General features: G+C 41.0%; 1 protein-coding gene across 3 annotated transcripts in view; it reads right to left on the reverse strand.

Moving 5' to 3' along the window:
* The window catches only part of ADARB1 (adenosine deaminase RNA specific B1), a 70816-nt gene that overhangs the window by 26105 nt on the left and 18554 nt on the right, over nt 1-26157 (reverse strand). For 2 of the 3 annotated variants that reach the window (XM_051787176.1, XM_051787177.1), the window contains exons 2-4: nt 23746-23782; nt 13899-13973; nt 6666-7597 (exon numbers count right to left, since the gene is read on the reverse strand). In XM_051787176.1, coding sequence (XP_051643136.1) covers nt 6666-7597; nt 13899-13926 — 960 coding nt within the window. In that variant the 5' untranslated portion in view covers nt 13927-13973; nt 23746-23782. Of the gene's footprint in view, nt 1-6665; nt 7598-13898; nt 13974-16335; nt 16866-23745; nt 23783-26157 lie in introns of those variants that run through there. The other variant, XM_051787175.1, reaches the window with a different exon arrangement.

Below are 26157 nucleotides of genomic sequence, written 5' to 3' on the forward strand. Positions count from 1 at the left end.
TACTGTATTTTTCAGGAACACAATTTTTCTCAGAGGCTATGAACATGTCTGGTCAGGCACTGATTTTCAGACTAGGCCTTTTTGTTGCAGGACCCAAAACTGGGTTCAAGTCCATGCTCTGACAGCACAACAACCACACACTAAATCTGCATTTAATTGTGCTAGTACTTCCTGAATACAGAAAGCTGAACTTTAAGGTAAATACACGAAACAGAAAGCAAATAATTATGGGGGATTTTTTAGTCACTCTGGTTTTAGAAATGGAAAATTAAACCACAAAAGTCTTAAATGATTATTAACCTCCCTGCAGCCATGTGGGCAGATCACTGCAGGGTCAAGGCACTGAGTCCCCCTGCCACTGTTTTATCCATGACCTCACTGCACAATTATGGATACTGCTTCCCAGCTGCAAGTTTTATGCTCTCATTTCTGTAATCCATATATTTTCTGCTCTACCTTACACCGTGAAGTGCTGGACAAGAGAACATGGCTGGCAGCTGACAAACTACCAGGCAATGGTAAAATCACGCTGAATGACATGGTGATGGAATATCCTGGGGAAACAAGCTGTTCTAAATAGGGGTGGACCTGATCCACAAAGAGAATATATGCTTCAGGTCCCTTCCAACCCAAACTATTCTATGATTCCATGCTTCAGAGAGGCTTCAAACCTGCCAGAAAGGCTTGCCACCCAGAGAATAAACAACATAATTCACTTTTTCTCAGAAAAAAAAAAAAAAAGTGAGTGTGATGAGTGGTAACTGATGGAGTCTTTCCCAAAGCTGGGAACTGAAACTGCCAGGTGTTTCTGGGAAGAAACTAATATCTGCCAATACCTCTGACAAAAGGCTACCTGAACAGCAGCTGGGTAGGATGCTGGCATACAGGGTGGATACATTCGCTTTTTTCCAAAAGGATGCTTTTTTTCACATAACAAGCAAAGCAGTGGAAACTGTAGCATTGGTAGACAAATGAGAACAGGGTGAGTCCCTCTGGGACGATGGAAACTGGTGCAGCAGAATGGGATGGGGCTGCAGCCTGGAACTAAGCTGCTGGCAAGGAAACCTAAAACTGCTTGGATGAACACAGAACCAAACACTGTGGAGGGCTGATAAAAAGGACTAGACAGAACTCAAGTGAGACAAAATGACCACTGGAGATGCAAACGATCCAGAGGAACTGGAGGGGAGGAGGGGGGGGAGGAAATTACTGCCAAAACCCAGGCAGGTATATTAAAAATTTTTTATTTCAATTTGATACTCAAATTGTGTGACAACAGCTGGGTGGTGAGGAATAAACACTGTTAAATGCCTATAGATGTAGTCACTGAAGTCACTTCGGTCTTTTATAAGAATACTTACCCAATAAATTAGAAGAATTATCCTTCTGTCCCAGAAGGATTGACATAGTTAAGAGCATGAAAGAGATGGGAACAAGGCTGGCGATGAACAGACCAGTGCAGTGCTGGGAACAAAATTTACTGGCCAAAAAAGGATGTCCTTGCTGTCCCCATCTGAAAACCAAGGACTTGAAGCTGTTTCCACAATCCCAGGCCTGGGGAAGGATCTTTCACATCTCACTCTGACTCTACTGCCTTTCATGTAAATAAATATTAATCAGAACAGAAACTGAACTCATGTCTCACCTTCCCCATGAATGCCCTAACATCTCATACAGAGTTTCTCTATCCCTGCTCCTGCATTAAATCATTATTCAAAGTTGGATAATTCAAAAAAGGAAAGACCAAAAATATCTGACAGTTGGCTCGGCAAGGCATGTGAGCTCCAAGATATTTTGGGTGCATTGTCCTTTTCTCTGATGAAGTTACAGTGAATCCACTCCTTTTCTACACGCACAGACTGGTTTTGGCAATACACATCTTGCAGCAGTGTTGTACCAGAATCACCCTGACCATCCATATTTGAAGATATCCTTAAGCTGATGAAGTCCAGGTCCACCTGGAGCTGGAGGAAGACCATGGCAGGTCATGGAGACCACCCATGCTGAATGCTGGTGATGACTTGCATGGTGGAATCAAAGGCAGCAGGAGAAGGGAACTGCCTGGGCCGAGAGCACACAGCTCTCCCCAGGGAACTGACCCAAGACTCCTGTGCTCTCCTTGGATCTCCAGGGATCCTTCTCAAGCAGAAATGTTCTCCCTCATGTTGTTTTTTTTTTCCTTACCTTCACAGTTTAGGGCTTATGTGAACTTTCCACAGCAGGTAAAATCAAGGTCAGCCAGGTCCTCCACTCTAACAAAGACCAGCACACTCAATTCAGAGAAGATAGAAACATATCTACGCTAATAAAACAGGGTAATTGTTTTATAATGCTCCAAACTTTCCTGTATTGATTTAAAGAAAATTCTGCCTGGCTGTAGAGTCTCTCACTGCTTATGCTGATACATCTTTTACATTTCTTCCAATTCCACAGCAACTATTAAAAGGATTAAAAAAGCACTGCAAGTACCAGTAGCCCTTGCAGTAATGGTTCTCACTCCATTTCTCCCGCTTAACGTTTTCTTTCAATGTTTGTCCACAACAATATAAAGGATAAAATGAATAAATGCAGTTAGGTGAATGATTAAAAATACTCTCTTTAGTGGAGTTTTTTTCAAATTTATCTCATCTGCAGCTACACTGCTTACTTGTGTAGCTCAGCTTGCTTTCCCTCACAACAGTCTGTATTTAACTCTGTATTTAAGCCTCAATATTTACAATTCCAATTCCCACCTCTCTGCACAACCTGACTAATCAGCTATCTTTTTAAGCAAGCAGTTTGAGGAAATCTGGGAAATAGCATTAGGAAAACCTCCATATAAGCTTTCTAACAGAGGCCATCAGTGGCCTAAAGAGGTGATAGCTCCACCAGTAGGCTCCCATCATCTGATGGAAAACACTCCCCTGAGTGATGCCAGCAGCCTGGACTGGCTAGGGAATTACCACTACCAATATGTTCTTTTCTCAGTTTTTTTCCAAAGCATTTGGTGCTGGTCTGAGTCTTTTAGGGACAGCACTGTCCCACCTTTGACAGAGGTGTGAGACCCTTCCCAGCCTTCCTTGGGGAGCAGGGAGTGTCTAAGGAAAAAGAAACAAAGGAGAGAAAGCAAGTGGTCTCTGGGAGACTTCTCTCAGGATGATAAAGACATCAAAAATGAAGAAATAAGGAAGTCCGAGGGAGCATCCACTGCTCCTGAGATGTCCATGGACATCCTTGTCCCATCTCTTGAGATGTCCAAGGCAATGCTCAACAGCAGGATCAGCTCTGTGAGTGGAGATAGTCTCAGCCAGCACCAGCATCCCCTGCAAACCTCACGCTTCCCAGTGCTGGGCCTGATGGCAGGGATGTGGCAGAGGGGACGGGACGTGTGAGAAGGAGCTTTTGCCTGGCCCAGCATGGCTCTTGCTGTGGTTGAGTGCTCAACAATAATCTTTGTCCCAGAAACCAGATTTCGCTGTCTTCTCCAGTTCTCATCAACTGCTAAGTCTGCAAACAAGCCATGCACTTAAACTTCTTAATGGTTCTAATCTAAGAATGCTGAAATAACCAGTTTTCTTCTGTGGAAAAGAATGAAACTTGGAGGAAACATTTTAGAGCCCTTGGTATATCCTGTGGCTCCTTGCATTGAGGAGTGGGAGGTAATGTGAGGGTGGTTGCTGAGGGGGGGATTCTTCCCCTCTACTCTGCTCTTGTGAGACACCCCCTCATTGCTGCATCCAGTTCTGGGGCCCCCAACAAAAAAACAGACAGGTACCTATTGGATTGAGTCCAGAGGAGGCCATGGAGATGCTCCAAGAGCTGGAGCCCCTCTGCTCTGGAGACAGACTAAGGGAGCCAGAGTTGTTCAGCCTGGAGAAGGCTCCAGCGAGACCTTAGAGCCCCTTCCAGTGCCTAAAGGGGCTCTGAGAGAGCTGGAAAGGGACTTCGGACAAGGGCATGGAGTGACAGGACAGGAGGGAAGGGCTTCCCACTGACAGAGGTGGGGTTAGATGGGATAGTGGGAAGAAATCCTTCCCTGTGAGGGTGGTGAGTGAGGCCCTGGCACAGGTTGCCCAGAGAAGCTGTGGCTGCCCCATCCCTGGAAGTGTCCAAGGTCAGGCTGGATGGGGCTTGGAGCAACCTGGGCTAGTGGAAGGTGTCCCTGCCCTTCCAACCCAAGCCATCCTGTGATTCTATGATTTTATGATCAATTCACAGAGCAGAGCTAACCACAAAAATATTTTCCTTGCTTTGAAGAGGCAAGTCTCTCTAATTGCAAGTCTGACAACCTCTTCAATCCTAACACACCCACTGCCAAGGTGATAAATGACGAGTGCTGAATTTTTCAGTGGGGCATTTTTACCCACTGTGAGGCACATGTTGAGTTTCTTACTGACTTTAACTCACTTTCCCAGCACAGAATTGTTCCTCACTGCAGTGAATCTTGCTTTGTCCCTCACAAAAAGTCAGGCTGGGAGCAAGCAGACAAGCTTAAATTAAAATCACAGCATCAGCACCTCAGTAATTCCCTGTACAGACTGTAAGATTATACCTACTCCCATGCCATAACCCGGTTTTTGATTGCAACTGCCCTTGTGCACCATTTGATACCTTGTATTTCTGCATTTAATTTCCCTTGGGGCCCCTGCAGTTACCAGGAGGTCTGATGGGATCACAGATGTGCATTTCAGCCATACCCCTGACCACCCCTGTCACAGGGATCATCTTTCCTCTCGACACTTCTCACTTCATCCACTTTTCTCACCACAAACGAACACCTCAACTTACAAGCAGGTTTGGAACCTGCCACCCAGGCAGTCAGTTCCAACACCTTCATCTGCACAACCACACTGTACTTCTATTATTTCCCCTAAGCATTTGGTATTTGAATTTTTCCTCCCTTGCGTGTTTCTAGTTTTCATTTTTCCAACCCAATCAACGTTTTTTATTTGGTCCATGGCCTACAACAAATCGTATCCTCATTCACATCATTCCTGTACTCTCCAACTTCCCCCACTTTAGGAGTATCTCTGAATTTAACACTCTTTTACACAGTAAAAGAGTCTAAAAACAACTCACAGACTTTAAAAAAAAATTAATAAATAAGGCAGGACTTGAAAACACCACAAATGCTTAAATAATCAAATACATACCAGATGAAAATCACTAATATGTAGCAGACCTGATATAATTCCAGTAACTCAGTGGCTAATTATAATTAAAATCAAAGCAATACAACATAGTGAAGTGCAGAAAGGATGATATCTTGACAACAAGCCGATCAAAAGCCCTTGAATGAAAAAATGACTTGAAATCAGTTCTACATTAGGTAGCACCCATGTAGATCTTCCCCATCTCACCTCGGGCTTTTTCACACTTCCCTATTCCAGTTTTCACCATTTTACTGATCTGAGAACTAATAACACATAAATTACTGGCAGGGAAATTTTTTTGGTGTCTGGAGTCAAATCCACTTTTAAAAGCGGAGCAGAGAACGCAGTCTGAAATTACTGAATCTACTGAAGAAATTTTAATACACAAAATACCATGACCCTGGATTCGAAAATCAAGGAAACATTAGTAACACAATAATTGTGCAACAGTGACAAGAATGCATATAGGAAGTTCTAAAATACGCATATTGTCCATTCATTTTGAGAAAACAACATAAAATACTTATACTCTTAGAATCATAACAAAATCTAAAACAGTGTTTTTGAGATTGAAAAGGTCAAGGCCTTAAAATTCTCATAATAAACAGAAAGTTTGAAAAAAGTCACAGGCAAATATTTGAATTTAGACAGGTATATATCATTAAAAAGATCCGAGAAATGCAGTAGAAAGCAGTCCAACAATCATTATCATAGTTTGACTGGGGAGAAACACAAGCAAGAAAACATGGGAGAATTATTCTTCATCAGAAAAATAAAAATTACTCCATTCTATCTATTTTAAATTTTTGGTCTATGCCTGGTATGGTTGATATTTTCCCTAGTTCATTAATTATTTGATTTAAATTCTTTCTCATCCAAGATTTACTTGCCTAAGTAACTTCCATGTGCATATTAATTAATTTGCTTAGAGCACAACCCTTCAGATGACAGCTATTGAACCACACATCGTGGATACATGCACTCTGATTGTGTTTAGACCCTGGAAATCAGTGGCAACTGCATCAGTCTCACTTAATCTGACCTTGACTTACATCACTCAGCTCTGTTCACACCAACAATTTCTGTTTGCAGGAGAGAACAATTTTCTTCTCTGCTAAGAACTGTTGTATCAAATACAAATTTTACTTAAAGCAGTAATTCTGACTTGAGCCTGAATTAAGTCTTGCTGCCTGAGATGAGTAAGATGCGATTCAACCTTTCCTCAGCATAAACCATAATCCAAGCTGGCACTGCACTGGGGCTGGGGCTCTCTTACATGACATGATCAAGGCTGAAAACATCATCAACAAAGCCTCCTCTCTGTGCAAGAGAATACAAAGAGCTCATGAAATTGTCAGAAGCCATAAGTGGATAAATCACCTAATACATATATACAGACATATATGTGCACACACAGCTTTACAGAAGCAGAATAAACAGCCAAAATGCTGTTAGAGCTGACTCAGTATGCACGACTTGGCTCCTCCTGGTCATCACCCAAAAGCTACCAACAACACCCAGAGGATTTCTCACCTGTGGCAAGTGCAACTGGAGCCCCTCGCTGGGAATAGGCTGCCGAGATGGAGTCTGGTCCAGCTGCATGTTAAACAAGGATGCCAGGGCCAACTGAGCCGCCCGAGCTTTTGCCAGCTTCTTGTTTCTTCCCGAGCCCTCAAAAGTCTGACCATCCACCGCCACAGCCATGACAAAGTTTTTGGCGTGGCTCTCTCCGCTCTCCGAGAGAAACTCGTACTTCAGCCCCGGCCGCAGCTCATTGAGGATCATGACAGGGTTCTTGCCACTGGCAGTGGGGTAGGGGGATGGCGGGGGCAGAGGCGACTGGGAGAGGCTGCTGGCCACAGCGGATGACGGCAAACCGTACTCCCCACCAGAGCTAAAGGAGCCGTCCCCGTTGGAGCCGAGGTAAAAGGAAGCATCGGAAGGGACCGGCGTTTCAAACCCGTTGAAAAGGGTGTCGGGGAAGTCCGCCTGGTCGGACGTGAAGTCCGTGTTGACCGACAGAGTCCTTCCCATTGCCAGGTGGGCTTCCGAGGCGTTTGGGAACTGGACGAAAGACCGCAGAGCCTTCTCGGCAGCGTGAAGCTTGGCTTTCTTTTTCGTTGGGCCAGATCCCTCAAACACCTGCCCATTGACTTCCACTGCCATCACGAACATGGGGGCATGGACTGGCCCCGTCTGGGAGAGCAGTTTGTACTGTAAACCAGGTTTGATCTCATTAAGTTGCATCAGGGCGTTCTTTGGAAGAACAGGGCCGGGCATTTTCTTCCTCTTCTTGGGGCGAAATTTGGAATGGCCATTGTTGCCCTCCTCCAAAGGTCTCTTCCTGCTGCTGCTGCTGCCCCCGTTGGAGAGCTGTGTCCCCTCCCCGGCTCCTGTCCCACCGCTGTCTTTGGGGGGAACGTTGTCCACGTTGCGGTTTTCTTTAATGTCGGTGCTGCTCGAACCTGCGGTGCCCAGAAAGAGTAACTTACAATGCCTTCGGTGCAGGATCTTGTAAATGCAAAATTTATAGATTCCTTTATCTCTCTTTGTAACTGGTTAAGTGATGTGTGCTCACAGGTTAAATATTTTTGCAATACAACCATAGATGATAATAATAATAACGTAATACAATCTCAATGATTCAAGAAATAACACACTCATTGATCTTCAAGCTACACATTTGATACAGTCACATAACAAAAACCCACAACAGCTCTGTTTTTTTCATTTAAATTATGCTGGAACAAAACTTTTACTTATAAATTACATTTAGCCTGAAAAATGCCTTAAATCAGAAATATAAGTTATGGTAGAATATACCCATAAAACAAACAACTACCATTAATAAAATAAAAATGGATGCTTAAGACCAGAACTCAGAGACAAGTATTTAGTTCTATTTTATTCTTATTTTAGTCATGTTACTTTTTTGCCTCAGTGATTTTTAGTTGCTCAAATTGAAAAATTACATAAATAAAACCTGAGCAATGAAAAATTAGGCAGCTCTTTGGCAGGTACCATGACTGAAGAGTGTTTAAATGCTTTTGTTTCTCTTTAGCTATTCCGTATTTTCCTAATTCAATTCTTTTTTTATGCCTTTCCTAAATATTCATTTCACCTCACCCCAATTTTACTCAGGAACTACAGTTGCCTGCTGCCTACAGCTGCCTGCTGTGCCACCATGACTACAAGACTACTTTATATATTTCCAATAGACAGTCTTCTATTAAAAAAAAACCAACTTATATTTGTCATTTACAAGCACAATTCCTTGCCAAAAATACTGCTGTCACAGAACTACAAACCCAAAAATCATTATAAAGATCCTCTCTTAAGGCTATGAGGAATAGAAGTGGGACAAAAGCTGCACATTTACAGTGACGATATTTTAGTGGGGTGGGAGAAAGTCAATAACAATATAATGGTTTATTTTCAAAGAAGAAAGTTGGGGTAATGATATGTCAGAGCTATATTTAAAGAATTCAATTTGCTGTAACTTCAAAAGACCTCATTTTTACGCTGATAAAAAAACTGAAGAAATTGATTATTTGTGTTTTCTATTGGCATGTGTGAATGAAAAGGCAAATTTAGTAGGTCAAGTATTTCTAACTCTTCTGTTCCAAAACTTCAAAATATCTATATTACATCTACATTGATCCCAGGTGATAAATTTTTAACTGAAATGAGAGCAAACCAAGGTGGGAGCTCTCAGAGCGACAAATTTCAGTGACGCCTTCAGTCTTCCCTAAGAATCCCCTACCATGCACACATCACTTCGCCCAGGTTACAAAGCTGATGGAATGGTTACTAAATTTTCATTTATAACATCCTCCAGCAAAAGCTTGATAGGTTACTCCTTTCGGTGCTCGAAGAGAAAGAAAAAAAGAAAAAAAAATCAAAGGAAAGAGCCAAAACAGGAACACATTTTGTTAAATCACGGCAGCACAACAGAGAATTGTACAGTACTGAACATGCAATTAATTCAATTAAATTTGGTCAAGAATTGAAACATGGAGTATTCTGAAGCCTTTCATTGCTAGAAATCTGCTACATTTAATCAACTATCTCTTGTTCAGCCACAAACATATTGCCTCAGAACGTGGGTCAAAACTGTCAATGCACATTGTTCATGCATATATTCTGTATATAAATACATATTTATGGTAGAGGAATCTAAGGACAAATAGAGGGAATTTTTAAATCTTTCCTTACAGTGAGTTTCTTACCTGAAGCTGTAATCTCCAAAAATTACATCTCATCTAAAACATCATTTCTGGAACACTGCCCTTAAAGGTGGCACCAGGAATTTGTTATCAACCAACCAACATGACTTTTAGGCTGAACATAAATCACTGAGTTGACACTAATTAATGGTCTCTGGTTTTATCTTTCTTTTTATATGAAGACAACTACCAATGCCTGTGGAAACCACAGAAGGAAAACAGAAGTTGAACAGGCTCCAGCTGAACGCTAAAAAAAGAATTTCTGCATGTAAGCATGGCAGCTGGAGGAACTCCTTAATCCATCTCACAACCCAGGTAGGAGAAATGATGCCCTGACAGAGAAGGGGGACTTGTAGGGAGCAGGAAATAAGCTTGCAGGCTTACCTCGTCTGATAAGAGAAAAGGGAAGAAAACTAGTCCTTGACTGAGAACTACTGGGCTTGTTAGCTTTGGAGAGCCTGCGGGGTGGGAGACATTAGGAGAGAAAGCAAGCGGGGAGCTGGCACCCCGAGTCAAACCAAGAAACCAGGAAAAGAGGCAATTTTCTACACTGTGGAGTTGATCCAAATCCAAGCAGGCGATGGAAAGAAAACAATTCTTGCGCAAACCAACAGGACCCGTGTTTGTTTCAACCCACAGAGTCACCCAACTGCAAGAGAAAGGAACTCCTTCTCAGAGCGAGGGTGAAGATGTGCTTCCAGTCCTTTTCTTTAGCCTGTCCTGCCCAGCAGTGGTGAGGGCCTCTAATTGCCTTAGCGCTCGAGGAGATCTGACAGATTAGTCAAAATGTAGCCTGTTCAAGTCAAAGAAATCATCTCTAATCCTGTCCATATTCAGACATGGAGTAACTCCTCCAGCCCAGCCTCTCCCTGCTGCTCAGAAACAGACTTCCCTTTTCCAGGCATCTCACCTTCCAGGCTCATCCTCTCCTTGTCCAGCTCCCCATCTGTGACAGGGCCACCAGCAGACCCCAGGAGAGAGTATCATTCCAAGACATACCAAGGACACAGTGGCCCTTCCCCAGGGCAGCCTTGAAACTCTGGGCTGTCCAAGAGAGCACGGCAGGGAGCCATCCATCCTCCCCCCAGCAAAATGCCTAATTTGCTTTTAAAGACCCCACAAACTCTTGGTATCCACAATGTCCTGGCCAAAGCACTTTACAACTTCATTAGACGTTGCATGAAAACATCTCCCATTGCTTGCTTTGAACTTCCACTGCTAGTCTTAAAGCATCTATTGTTTTTTATTGGCTATTTTTTTTTAATTTGATGATTTTAATATTAAACACTCCCTGCTGTGCACACTTTTACAGAGATCTCTAGCATTTCAACCTTCTCATCCCTCCTCTACGCCATAGGGCTCTAGCTGTCCCTTGTCCTGAGGTCATGACAGATGTGAATCACCACTCCTTGAACGTTCTAGGATAATTTTAAAGTCTGGCAGTCTCATTTGGAGACCAGTGATAAGTTTTGTGCTGCCAGCATCACCGCTAAAATAGGACGGGAAAATGAGAACTGTAAATGTTAAAACACTGTTAGAAAGTATAAAGCAAAAGAGAGAGCTGGTAGGAGTAAAAAAAAAATCTGAATTATAAAACACTTCTACATTCAGTAATGGATGCTCTTTATTATTCTACTTCCTTTTTGATTAAACTTTTGTTGACAAGTGACCATATATTAACATTGTCTTGCCTCAGGAAGGTTGCATAGTCTTGTGGATCTTCTAACAGACCCAAAAATCAAGAGGTTTACAAACAGCCTAACCCTAGGTTTTCAGTGTTCTTTTTGCCTATGCATTTTCCAGTCTTTAAATAAGTGTTCAAGGAATGAATGCTTTAGAGAGCCCTTTGAGGACCATCATGTCTGCTGTGTATTTAATGCTTTAAAGCAGCATTAATACACTTGATGATTGAGATCCTGTTTTTCTAAACATTTATACAACCCATGATTTAAAAGTTGGACATTTTTCGTGAGGTTGGTATATTTTCTGGTCACTAAAACTAGTTGGCAGCTTCAACTGTAGATTTGACTGATGTCTGTGGAAGTTGCCTTGGTTCAAATCACAGTTGACAGTATCACACACCAACAACTTCAGTGGAAGGAAAGTCCTTGCCCCCCAGATCTTGTTTGAGAACTTACAAACCCAAGGACACTCAAAGCGGGAAAAAAGTCACAGGAAATTTTCATGTCAGTAAAGAATGAGATCTCTCTGAGTGCATTGGTTCATTTTTGGGTTTATTCCCTGTAATTAAAAAGTGCCTCCAATTAAGATGTTTTATCCATTGGGGAACTTCCATTACCTGCTTGCTGAGAGACAGCACTCTCCTTGCTCTGTCTGATCTGGAGCACAATTAATTAAATTTAGATGACTCTTAGTTGAACTGAAAGATGATGATTGTAGCTACTCTCATTTAGTGGCCTGGGGACATTCTAAATAAATATCTTTTTTTCATTAAAAACCAGCATGCTCTCTTCTGAGCATCTTTTTGAAAAAGGAGGAAAAATTATCAAAGAGAAAGGTCAGGACAGCTACATGCTGGTGTCCCAAGTGTTCAGAGTGCTGTAGAAGTAACAGCCATGTAAAGCAACAGAAAACAAATAAAAATATTCCAAATAACCATATCTTTCCCCAAATCTCCTCTAACATCTTCGCTATAGCCAATGGATAAACGAGGAAGACCTTAAAAGCTGAAGATGGAAACATTGTGTTTTCTCAGAGATGTTAATTTAGCAACATCACTGTCTTAAGTTTCAGCTGAACCAAAACAATTTTAATTCTGGCTTCTGCAGAGGAATCCCAGTTATGAAACCACAGGTAACAAAGACTGCATATGCCCACCTTCCTTTCCTTTAAGAAACTTTTCCCCAAATGCAGTTACATAAAACAATAAAAAAATTAATAGGCAACCTCTGATATGCCACCACAATTTTAAGAGATACAAAAATAAAGAGAGATAAAAAGTTAAAAAAGCATATGTCTTCACACAAATTAAAGTGAAGAACTTAAGAACTTAAACTTTGATTTCTCCCCCTCAAATGTGATGATTTAACACTTCAAATTCATAATGTTTGTGTGGGCACACTCAGCCAAGGGGACACAGTGATCCGACATCTCAAAACATGCTTCTGGGACACAACTGACGTTATACAAATGCATTCCATGGAAAATTTTAACAACTCAATGGAGCCAGGCTCCTGAAATGATAAAAAATTCCATGAGTGGTTTCCTGTACTGACGCACTAACACGCAAAAACCCCAGAAGCAGACAAAAATGTAGTCTTTTGCTCAGGGACAGAATGCCCCTGTAAAGACATGATATATTCCTCCAGTTCAGGAAGGCACCTTTTATTCATGCTCAGTTACACTCCTTATTGAAAAAAAGGATGTTTTATCAAAAAAATTATCTTATGTGATATTACCCAATTACACTTTACTTTTCTGAAGTCCTCCTCAGGGAGACCACTTCTAGAAATAGCTAAAGCTTCCATTTGAAGTAATTTCTTTTATACCAAGCAAAAGAAAATGTTAGTAAGCATATTCCAGTTGAGTTTGCTATTTCACTCTAAGGAGAAAAGATGCATTCTAGTTCAGACAATATTTTTTGCTTTGTTTTGGTTTTTTTGGGGGTGGAAAATGTTTGTTTGGGGTTTGTTTGACCCATCTTCTTTAGCTCGCACTAAAATTTTTCTGTAACTCCTCCAGACTGAATTACAACTCTGCTGCTCCTACATTGCTGGGTTTGTTACCTCTGCCAGATGCACCCTTTAGCCACTGTCACTTAGGGGAAAAATAAGCACATTTGTTATTACACCAAATGCAATCATTTACAGTCAGGCACAGCACAGCAGCAACAGAACAATTCTCTGGTTCACAAAAAAAAAAAAGACAGTTGAAAGGCAAATAACAGTGTAAATATTCTGTAATGTTTTAATGAGAATGCTTTTCTCACAGGTTATCAGTTCTTCATTACAGCCCAGAGTTAGCAGTCTCACAGCACTTTGCTGCACTAAGATCATCACTATATTTGACTATTTTTGTACTTTAAAGGCACTTTAATAATTCAGTAGCTCAGGGTTGGGACAATCACCATCTAATAAGAATAATCATCCTATGTGATGACCCCCAACTCCTCCTTTGCCTTTTCCTTTCTCCATTTCTGCTTTCTCTCCTTTATTTTATACTCTTCAACTCCATTCCCTTCATCTCACGCCTCACGTCTTACTGGTACTTAACCCTTAGCATGGACACTACTGGTACCTCCCTTCTTCACTGCTGGTTCAGAACAGGGAAATATGTTGTTTGATTAGTCAGTTGTTATAAGAAAAATATAAGGTGTGAGGTATAATACAGAAGGTATAAGTAGATTAGCATATTTAAAACACTTCTAATGCAAAAGCTCCAGCTCACTCTTCTATATTGTATTTTAAAGAATTTTCATTTCTGCATCCCAAGTTCCTTTGCAGTCATCCCCGTGCCTGTGAGAAAAAGTCACCTTCAGAAACTATTACAGAGTTTATTACTACATAAATAAACATCTTACTCATGTTTTCTTCATCGTCTACATCCATTGTGAAATATTTTTGCTGGTTTCTTGGCTGGCAGAGACTGCTTCTGTCTGGAAAACAGGAAGAGAGATATTTAAGCTTTAAGATACCAGCTTACAAGGCAAAGCACTAAATGTCCTTTAAAAGCAGAAGCCTGGGCCCTGCCTTTGCATTGGGATGTTTGCTTAAATCCTGATCCGAGATCCCTCCCAAAACTGAGATGGTCATCAATGACTGAAAGATGCAGCCCCACATCAGGCCAGAGTGGGTAATGGAACTCTCTCTCCTACATATGGACTTTCCAATTAACTGAAACAAAAGATGATATTACATAAAGGTTACTGGAATTGGGGAAATAGATTTTATTCACCACAGGGACTTCCATTTCAAGAGAGACTGATCTAAAGGTGGGTATAAGCACCTCACACCAAAATATGTAAATACCTAGCATTTGGTTTGAAAGAAGGCAACACTTCTATCCTAATCAAAAGCAGTCATTTAAGAGTGATGGGTTTTATGGTTTGGTTTGGTTTTTTTTTTTATTATGCTACTCAGTTTCCCCTGAAAACTAATCAAGTACATAATATCTGTTGTTTTCTAGCTAATTGTTCCAACCTCATAATGCCATGAGCGACCCCAAAAATCACCCAGTGAGTAAATCTTTTAACAAAAGATCCCTTATTATAACAAGGAAAAAGTAGTGGAGCATTAATGGGCTTCACATTCTTACACTGGAGTGGATCAAATCACAGAAATTGGTCTTGTACTTGTCAGTCTGTTGAATTTTGTGCATCTGCCTCACTGCTTTTCTGAAGCATCAACTAAGCACTGTGCTTTCTCCATTCTGCATTGCAATTTATTTTTTTATCATAATGCATTCATTTTCTGCTGATTCATTACCACAGCTAAATATTTGGAAAGTACCTGAAGGGAGTAAAGCACAATATAAATGCAAAATCGTTCTGTGATAATCATGTAACATCCGCAAACTTTGATTCCTTTTGCTGATGATCAGATCAAACGAAGACAGAAGCCCTACTTTTAAATGCTTCTTTGATCCTACTCCAAAACTATTACAAACAGGTTGGGAAGAAGAGAGGTCTGGTGATGTCCTATGAGGACACTGCCAGGAATGGCAAACCCTTGTGAAACCAAGGGCTGAGGTGGTTGCTGGAAGGGACAGGGAGAACAGAGTGGGAAGAGGAGGTGGTTTATGCTTGCAAAGCTGTGGGAGCACTGGAAGGTGTGCTCCCTCACAGAAAGATGATGATGCTTGATTTCATGATGGTACAATTCTCAGCACTGAAGTTTCTGCTCTATTATATTATGTTTTACTCTTCACTCAGCGGACACACATCTGTGTCTCTCATCCAGCTGCCAATGTGAAATACTTTGTTATTCCAATGCTTTGAGACTTCTTTAAGTACCAGCACTGGTGGAAGTCAAACAGTGGAGTCAAAGTCATCAAGAAGAAGAACCATATAAATAAAACACGGTTGCTTGACAAGGTTGACACAATAAAATCCACACTTATTTTATGTAGCCAAATGCCTGCTCTGTAACAATGAATTTATTCCTTTTTTCTTCCCAGCTCTGGTGGGAAAATCTAGCTTTCATTCTGCTAGACATTAAATTGCAGTCAGTTTAGCTAATAACAAAAGGCAGAACTTTGTGCTGATGTTGTTCTTCACACACAGATTGCACACTATAGTAATCCTTAACATGTAATTACCAAGTCCAAAAAGAAATCAGACAGTCCACCCCTACTCACCATTTCAGTAGAGAATTCATGCAAAGCATACAGAAGCATGCTGCAAATCCAGAGTACAGCTCTAAATGCCAAACATAATGAATTGTATTGTTCTGATTTGGTCTTTTTAAAGTCAACTTGGTTTTAGCTTTGGTAACATAAGAAGAAAAACATAATCCCCATAAAAACTTCCATGCAAGAATGAAAGATATGTAGGGATGCAGAAACAAGTAATACACTAATCAGACTACACTAATACACTAAAAACAATACCACTAATAATAAATACCAATAATACTACCAATAATAAATAATACTACTAATAGATAACCCTATTACAAAAACAAATATCAGAAACTGAGAAATTAAGAATGACATTAAAAAATACATATAGATGTGTAAGTCTGCAACTTTAACATCCATGCTAAGTATTGTAATTCAGTAATTTAAAACAATGAAATCTGTTTATCATCAGCTTAAACCCTCAACAATCTTCACAGGTTACTTTTCACAGCAAGAGCCAAACAGCCATTAGCGAAAATGTAAAATGCCATTAGCAATTATTACAATAATTAATGCCACGCTTCTGATGGTAGAATGAGAACTAAATATATCTCTGTGTTTGTCGTCACACCACACAGCTTCACAAACAAAGCCTGTATAAGCAGATATCCTGAATTTACCACCATCACAAATGTGTATCATCATCCCAGTGTGGGGCCTGAAGGGAACATGAATCCTCTTCACTCCCCAGGCCTGTCTGCAGAGGACGTCCACTCAAGTAACTAAGAGGAATCTCCCCAGACAGGGAGGGGAGGTGCTGAGAAAAGACACAAAACCACATTTCTGAGCACACTGAAGCTGTTCAGATGCTCCACTAGCCAGGCAGCATCAACTCAACAAATTGCAAAACTCTGACAATTAAGAAGGGCAGTAAAACTCCTCGCTGATTTTGGCACCAGCAGAGCAGAACTGCAATGGGTGCAGAACTGAAATTCTTGATCTACATGTACTGCTTCCCCTGAGGCTCCCAGGATCGCCTAAAACAATTCACAGAATTTACAGAACTCTTTCTGTGTTTTTAATTCAAAGACTATGCACAAAATGACTATGTAAACTTCACCTTATTCATCAAAGCTTTAGGCAAACTCTGGGTTTCACAGTGCCAAACTTTCTTCCATGCCTCTGCCACCATTCACCTTGTGCACTACAACTTCACTGGCGTGTAACAAAACACAGAATCATCCTAGAACCCTAGAGTGGTTTGGGTTGGAAGGGTCCTTAAAGCTCATCTCATTTCACCCCCTGCCATGGGCAGGGACACCTTCCAGGTTGCTCCAAGCCCTCTCCAACCTGCCCTGGGACACTTCCAGGGATGGGACATCAATAGTTTCTCTGGGCAACCTGTGCCAGGGCCTCGCCACCCTCACAGGGAAGAACTTCCATCCAGCGTCTAATCTAAATCTCTTCTCTTTGAGCTTAAAGCTGTTCCCCCCTGTTCCCATTTCTGTTTTCCTGTTCGTCCTCTAAGCTAAAACACTCTTGATGACCTGAGAAGGATGCAGAACTTCCCAGAACATTTCATCCCATCTGCAGGCTACACAGCCACAGTCCTGGCTACCTCACCTCAGGCTGGCAGAGTCCCTGTCTCATGACAGCAAACTGTATGAATACTCAAACTGTATGAATGCTGTGGATGCCCCAACCCTGGCAGTGTTCAAGGAGATTTTTTCACAAAAAAGGACTCTGAGCCCAGGCTACTCACTACAGAAAAAGTAGCCTCTTGCCAAGGCATGATTGATTACTTCTGAAAGTCATTAATGATTCACTTATCATTTCCCATTGAAGAAGGAAAAGCATTTCCAACTCCTTTGACCTTCCAAACCTTTAATAAAGCAGCAAAACTGCATTAATAAATACATTTGCTGAAAATAACCCATTTAGCGACAGACATCCAGAAACCTCTCAGGTCCTACAGACACAAAGCCTCCACACTGAGGTCGGGTAATGGTCAGTGGCACCTGAGCAAGGATAGCTTCCAAAAGGACTTCACTGAAGCTGGTATGACAGCAGGTATGACAAACCCTCAAGTTTTGTTGCTAAAATCCTGCTCTGGGATAAGGGACACAACTACAGTAACATTCTCCAAGAGCACTCGAAAAAACTTTTATTTCAGAAAAAAACCCGTAAGAGTAAAGGAAGAAGATTAACTGCTGCTCAGAGATTAACAGAACTTTCAAAAAGAGCAATGAAGAATAACTGATGTAAATATTAACTGATTTGGGTCAGTGCATTGACAGCACATTCAGTGTGGAGGAAGCCTCTCCACGGCTGCAGGAACTGTTTTCTCTCAGGTATACTGCTAAAATCAATTGAGGTTTTGACTGTACTATGCTAGTGTAGTAAGTATAGGGCATTTAACACGGAGCAACAAACCTCCATCCAGCTGTTACCTAAATTCACTTGCTGAAGCCAAGGGATTCTGCACAACAGCACACCCTGCAATATTCAGACTACAAACATCTTTTCTTTTCTAGATGCATTACAAGCCAGCCACTTCAAACAGGAAAACAACATCTAAATATATGCTAATTTAAGTAGAGCCAGGAAAAAGCCCACTTTTAGTTCTCTTCCGGTTTTGAAGTCTTTAATTCCTATAGAGTATTTCTAAAGATAGGAAGAACATCAGAAGTACTAAAAAATGTACCAGCTAACACAACAGTATTTGCCTTTATTTTTCCAAGAGACTGCTTGAAACATTTTTAAGTAAATGTTGGCAATAGCAAGTACACCCCACATGACGACATAGAGAGAGATAACCTACATTTCTTTTGTTTGGATATTCCAGGTATTCACTGCATACAAAAAAAGAGTTGTCAAATATCTTAAAAACTAGCTTGGTTTATCCTAATCATTGAGGGAAAACCTAAATTTACCTTGAAAGGGAAATTTAGCAGCTAACAATGTTTTACACACAGAAAATGGCATATATGCAAAAAAACCCATAACTTGAGAGATGACACAGAACTATTGGATGACAGCATATGCTAGAAAGCTGCAGTTTTAGAGAAGTTTCCTATTTGTTAAAAAAGTCCTCTCCTTCCAAACTTTGAAAGCCAAGTGAAATAAAATGCTGGGAAACACTGAAGGATCTTGCTCGAAATATTTCTGACAAACCGAATTTCTCATGAACCCAAACCACAAACACTGAAGTTGCACTTTGCAGTGAAGGTTCAAGCCTCACCTGAAAACTACATTTACACCACCACTACAACCCCTCCTTCGACTACTTTGTCTCAACCACGCAGGAATTAAAACAATACCTTTCCTCTCCGATCGTTTTGTCCTTCTCCGTTTCCAGCGCGGTCGGGCCGGGCTACAGAAGGTCCCCATGCTGAGAACCACGGCTTGAGGGAATGCCATGCACCCACCTACTCCCCACCAGCCCCCTGGCCCCCTCCCAAAGTGGCAGCAAAGTATTCCCAAAAGGAGGGTTATCCCTGTGCTCTCTTTCCCCGCCTCCTCAAAGCCTGGAGTGCAGAAATGCACAGTCCAGTGAACAAGGATGAAGGCAGGATGCAGCTCACCCCTACCCACTGCAGGAGGCACATGTGACAATTAACTCTTTGCCACGTAAAAGGGGCAAGGAAGGACAGTTCTCTTAGAATGGCTGTATCAAAGATACCATCACTGCTGGGCATGGAAAGGCAGAAATAATTTTATTTTGTTATCAAAAAAGGTGGGCAACTCTTCATTCTTAAAGCTCAGAAACAAGGAGAGACATAAGCAAGGAAATATTTATACGCCCTAGTGCATAAACCCAAGATGCCTTAGGCATCCTTTCTAACTGTTTCTCATGTTCCCATTTCATGCACTGCCTCAAAAATGCACAAAATATATTTGAGAATAGCAGGAATGCATAAATATCCCAATCTGAAATATGTTTTAGTCACAGATTTTACATGCAAGGGTTTGTACATCAGGTCTGACCAAGAGCCTTCCCAATGTCAACATGAACTGTGGCATTTTCCAGCCTTTTCATAAACTAAAAAGCAACATGTGACACCATGGGATGATGTGGTATTATTCTGTTTCCCCCATCTGAGCAACCAACCAAACACACGTTCATCCTGTGGATCCTGTGGATCATCAGCACAGCCTGGGGGTTGCAGCTATCCTTTAATCCTGCCTTCAGATTAAGCCTCACAGGGCAAAAAAAGCACGCTCCAGCAGGGAATGCTTGCAGGTGCAAGCTCCACAGGTTTCTTCAGTGATGAGATTTCTCTGACCAGTCACCTTCAGCTGCAGTCAGACCTTTATTTTTCAGTACATCAGGCCTTGGCTCTTTGGAACACAGCACACCACTGAATCTGGATGAACTCAGGTAGATGACTTACATGCACCATCACATTTTGACAACTATCCAGGTTGACCTTTTTTTAAAAGCATTGCCACTGGCATCTTAAATCAGCAGTATTTCACTAGCCAAAAGCAACATGCTGGAGGTCACCACTGGGATTGGATTGAAATGCTAGCAAGGAGCTCCACCCTATGATAATCGTTCTTCAGATCCCAGGTACCAGCTTTTTCATCTCCAGTCTGTTATGGAAAGCAGAGATTGAGTCAACTTGTTGACTTAAATCATTTTTGTCTGAAGCCTAAGCACTAAAGGCTTCAAACTTCCCCACTTCAGAGGACCTGAAGTTCTACTTCAGCATCGATGTTAATGGACACTACCTCTCTGAGGATGAAGAAATAGCAACAGGATGTTTTGAGCTCAGCTGACACAATTTAAAAAGGAGAACTCGCCATGGAGGAACAAGCCATCAATGCCATAGCCATGCTACCACGTGTTGACCACTAAGATGCCCAGGAGGAAATGAGTCCCATCTAAAAGCAACTCACCAAACTAGCGCTGTGCCTAATTTAGCACGCTCTTCTGCGCACTAATTAACAGTTTCAGCCCAAGTTTCACATCTCAATCCCCAATAAGCTGTGTATGACAGAGCAAGGACGTGGAGGGTGAGGTATCTATGTCTACATGGCTTTGAAGGAACAGCAACATTGATACATGGAGAGAAAAGGAAAAATCACCCCTTAGGGGGATGAGAAGTCATTTTGCTCCTCTGAGAAAACAGCACACTTTGTTAAATGCAAAAAACAGCCTGTGAAACCACTGAGCTCTTTACCATAATTCTCCCAGCCACTGAAACTTTCACCACATTTTTCTCACAACATTCCAGAAAGATACACATAACAACACGTATTTCTCCTTCCTTTTCAGAGAAGAGTTGCTGCATTAGGTATTTGAAGTTAAAAAGTTATTTTGGTTTTAATAATTAATTTATCTGCCCTAACCTGTCAGAGATTTCGTTCACAGAACTTGGTGTAAAGACTGAAAAGAGTCACCCCCAAAGCTCTTCTCCCCAAAAGCAGCTCCTACTCTACCTCTGCTCCCCAAGGTAAAGTGACTCTGGGGTATAAGGAAGAAGACCTGAGACAATCTCAGCTTCAAGGCTGATAGCTTTTAAGAAAGAAAAAGGTCTCTAAAATCTGACTGACTAAGGAACGTACACAGTGCACTTGGGAGAGAAACTTAGTGACCAACTACATTCACTTGCAGGTGGAACACCAACAACAGCTTTAGGAAAGAAAAAACATCATAGAGTCAAATTACAGACCAGTGGTTTGGGTTGGAAAGGACCTTAAAAAAAAGCTCATCTTGTTCCAACCTCCTGCCATGGGCAGGGACGCTTTCTACTAGACCAAGCCCTGTCCAAACTGGCCTTGAACCCTTCCAGGGATGAGGCATTGACAGTTTCTTTGGGCAACCTGTGCCAGGGCCTCACCACCCTCACAGGAAAGAATTTCTTCCTAATTTCTAATCTAAATCTCTCCTCTTACAGTTTAAAACTATTTTCCCTTGTTCTATCACTATCTGCCTGTGTCAAAAGTTACTCTCCCTCTTTTTCATAAGCCCCCTTTCAGAACTGGAAGGTTGCAATGAGGTCTCCTCAGAGCCTTCTCTTCTCCAGACTGAACAACCCTGTAATAAGCAATCTGTAATGTGCATGAAATTAAAAATCCAGTATCCTTAAATATATTATAAGCTCTGCATGATTAGACAAAAGCAAGTTGAAAGCCAAGTGCTGCACACCAGAACAAAGCTTCAGTGTTAACGTACATGCTGAAAGCAGCAAATCCCGTAACATCTTGTATTTCACAGATTTGACACGCACCGAGGCGTAAGGAGAAACTGGACTGCCTGCTCTCCAAAGAAAAAGCAGCTCTCAGATGGAATTTGGGACCCACACATCTTGAATACTCCCATTTCTCCTGCATCACTGAACCAGGAACACAGAGACACTGAACAACTGGAGCGTACTCCATACAAATCCCTGAGGTAAACTAATCCAGGCAAGATCAGAAACAACACAGCAAGACTGAGAAAACTTCAGCATCTTCTCAGTTCTCCCCTCCATCACCTAGTTCAGTGGAACAAAGCCAGACTAGGTCTCCATGGATTTATGGCTTGTGATAGATGGGGTGCTGTCATGAAGGATTTAGGAGCCCAACCTGGAGACTCTGTAGCTGTGGCACCTCTAGTCCCTTCCCATCCAGGTTCCCTGGCAGCAGGAGGCTCGAGGCCATGGTGCAGCCTCTATTTTATATATATAAAAATATATATATATATATAAAAAAATATATGGTATGTGATATATATCACATGAAAATCTCTATGCACCAAAACCATCCTTGAAAATCCCATTTTCTTATAGATTTGGCCCCTACTATCAGCTTACTTTAGAAATTCTTCAAAGAAATAGTCACACTGTATTTGGTAAGCACTTTTAGTGATCTTTTTTATTTTTTTGCCCCCACAAGCAAGTTGTGTATTTTTCGAACACGAGAAAAGCATTATTACAGGCCAACACCAGTTTTCCTTCTAGTTTAGTGTACTTCAGCAAGAATGAATATAAATTAGCAGCAACTGCTAGAATTAGTAGAGGCTAACTACAGCCTGAGAACAGCAAATCCCAGATCACAGAGCTGTTGGCTGCACATCAGGAACCCTGAGAGCTCTGATATACCTCAGCTTGGAGTTTACTCCTCATGTGATTAAATCCACTCCAACAGCACCATCTGCTGTTACATAAATAATTGAGGTTGCATCTATTGCTCCCTCGACCAAGGAAGTCAAGAGCCCCACTCCAAATTAGAAATAACCTAGGATGTTTGCAGGTTTATTCCACAATAAACCATTTTGGAACATATATTTATTATCAAGTTTTGTATCCTTTGTCTATATCCTTTTTACTGGCTTACTTTGAGGACTGAGCATCTAATTTTTAATGTATTTTATTTCTGAAGGACTCCTCACATATTTGTGACCGTCAGAAATGTGTTTAAGATGTGTTTCCAAGGCAAAAATGGTCACTATTCAGAGAGAAAAACTGAGCAGCCTAGATCTCCCAGTAAGTCACATCAGTATTTCCAACATCATTTAAAAGATACTCGATGCAGCTACTCAGTGCTGCCAAGGGAAGTAACAGCTAATTGGAGGAAAAATCTAAAATAGTCTTAAAGGAGGTTAAAAGAGACTCAAGAATCTTGAAGCTATCTCATAAAAAGGTTTAAGAAACCCAAAACAGTCACGTGGGTAGGGTGATGTTTGGTACTAAGAGATAGACTTATAAATGGGACCTATTTCCTCCTTTCCCACCAAAATCAGTTATTAAGCTTTGCTCAAACACCTGGCAAACTCTCCTACATGTCAGCTTTGATTATTTACTTTATTAATACGGATTGGATGCAAATTTGTAGCCAGAAGAGTAATGAAGTTTTTGTAATATCAACTTCATATTGTTAGATATTTCTAACCAATAATCTCTCTGTTTTCAAACTGTGCTGATCCAACAGCTTTGAAGGGATTTAGAGTACAAACATAAAAGTTTCACATAAAACAATCAATTGTTAAAAAACCATTTAAAATACATTAAGATGAAGTCTCTCCTCCTCTAAGTTATGACCTAAATGCATCAATCAGGAAACAGAGTATCCTGCTGTATGTTTGCAAAATATGGTGTGCTTACCTTTTTAACTATTGGAGACACATGCTGATTCTGCAACCTGCAAAAAGAGAAAACACAACTTAGTTGTTTGCTTCTTTGCAAATTTAAGCGCATCACAAATGGCAACTCCTGACTTTAAAAGGGACAACTTTCTGATTCTTGAAAAGTAAAAAGTCCACACTGAAGATACAGAGTGTCAGAGCCCAGTCCTTTGTGATCCCAGCAAAGGGCAAGGGATAGACCATTCTGGACATTCCTGGTTGGGAAAAAAAAAATAAAATAAAAAAAAATTTAAAAAATAATAATAATAAAAAAAAAAAGACTGCAGATACTTAATATGAAGCTCAGAAACACCACTGAGGTACAAGAAGCTATTTAGCTGAACCCAATCTGCAATCTCTGCACCTTCTAGGAGAAAGGGTCAGCAAAAATGTGGCAAATAATGGCTTAAAACTGAAATCAACTTATTTTTCTGAAGGACTCCCCACATACCTGTGACTGTCAGAAATGTGTTTAAGATGTGTTTCCAAGGCAAAAATGGTCACTATTCAGAGAGAAAAACTGAGCAGCCTAGATCTCCCAGTAAGTCACATCAGTATTTCCAACATCATTTAAAAGATACTCGATGCAGCTACTCAGTGCTGCCAAGGGAAGTAACAGCTAATTGGAGGAAAAATCTTAAACAGTTTTAAAGGAGGTTCTTATCTTTCTAAGTTATCACAGCCAATCTATCCTGCATGCAAATCCAGAGTTGTCATCTTGTTAAATATTTTAAATTTAGATCTTCAGTTTCATTTGTAGGGGTTGATTTCAATCCACACAAACAGCACCTCATACAACAATGCCCTTTCCAAATAGCAGTTTCTTGATCCCACTGCCATCAGTCAGCATTCTCTGCAAAACTGGAAAATCAACTACCAGCAGTGGGGTGGAAGAGAAGTGGCAGATTTAGGGTAAGACTCCCCTCCTTCCCTGCCCATGGGGTTGGACCTGGATGATCTTTAAGGTCTCTTCCAACCAAACCATTCAGTGATTCCATGATTCTAAGAAGGATACAGGGCAACAGGGAGGAGAAATGCTACGAGAAATTTTATTTCCATGAATAGGCACAGCTGTTGGATCGGGAGCAGGCAGCTTTAATTTTATAGATAACCTCCTAGTTCTAAGAAAATATCGACGGGACCTTATCAGTGTGAAGATACACTGTTCTGAAACGGTTCAGCAAGTCACACAGTGTAATTCTCGGCCGTCACACTGCCCACAAGAGGGTGCTGGCACCCTACAGAAACCTTCCCTGAATCGAAGCCACACAGAGCACAGCTACGGACAACACACACGGATGGATGTGCATCTCAGATCTTAAACTGCTTTGGTCAGGGAGGGATCTGACACAATATTTAAAGTCCACATACTCGAATATTGCACTAATTCAATCTCAGTTCCCCCCCCCCAAGACATTTCAATTTCTCAACATTTCATGGTGGCTTTTTCCAAGAAAAATAAAAAATAAATACCAATACCACACTGGTCTTAGCATGAAGCAGAAAAAATGCCCAGAAAACTCAAAGCGGGGTCCACAAAGTCCCAACCTACCATTCCCATACCCACAATTCTTCCAAACCCTTGGAATATGAGCTATAAATTAGATGTTATGTGAAAACCACATATTTGTGGCAACATCCACCAAAACCATATTTTGTTTTAAAATAAGGTTTTGATAACCCTCTTTCTACATGAGTTTTTAACTAAGTTTTCATACTAGCATATCCTTGAGTTATTTTAGACTTTATATTATCTGCCTTATATGCCATATTACTACAGTTGATAATTCCCTGATATTCCAACAAACTAAAATCAATCCATTGAGACTTGGACTTAAACTGAGTTTACCACTAAATACCAAAAATCCTTACGTATTGACAGTTGCAGTCAGTTTTATAGGGAAAGAACCAGCCAGGGTAAGAACCGTGAAAAAAAAATCTTATTTTTCATTTTTGTTTTTCATTTTTGTGAGCAGTGAAGACAGGTGGAGGAAAAACTGAGACTTGTAACACCTTAGACCAGTGAAAACTTTAAACATATTTCCCTTTCTATGCTATGTTATAAAAGCCAGGAACAAAACTCTCATCTCCAGCACATCCTACCTGGCTCTGCCCAGTGGCAGATGGATATTCTGGGGCTTGTTCAAGTCATGACATGCTTCCCTAACACCTTCTGCAGGGAGAGCCTGCCAGAAGGGGCTCCTCTAGGAGCTCAGTACTTTGCTGTTACCTTCCAAAAAAATAAAGAAAAAATAAAAATCAGTAAACCATTTCTTCATCCCTTAGTAGCGACTTAATTTACTCTAAAAAGTTCAGAAATGTGCTCGTGATTTCTCCCAGGGCAGCAAAAGATACTTGAAAGTCATCTGAAGAACACAACAATATTCCATTC

The sequence above is a fragment of the Manacus candei genome, unplaced genomic scaffold, assembly GCF_025592945.1.
Source record: "Manacus candei isolate 608988 ecotype Guabito, Panama unplaced genomic scaffold, ASM2559294v1 h1tg000023l, whole genome shotgun sequence".
In the NCBI taxonomy this organism is placed as follows: Eukaryota; Metazoa; Chordata; class Aves; order Passeriformes; family Pipridae; genus Manacus; species Manacus candei.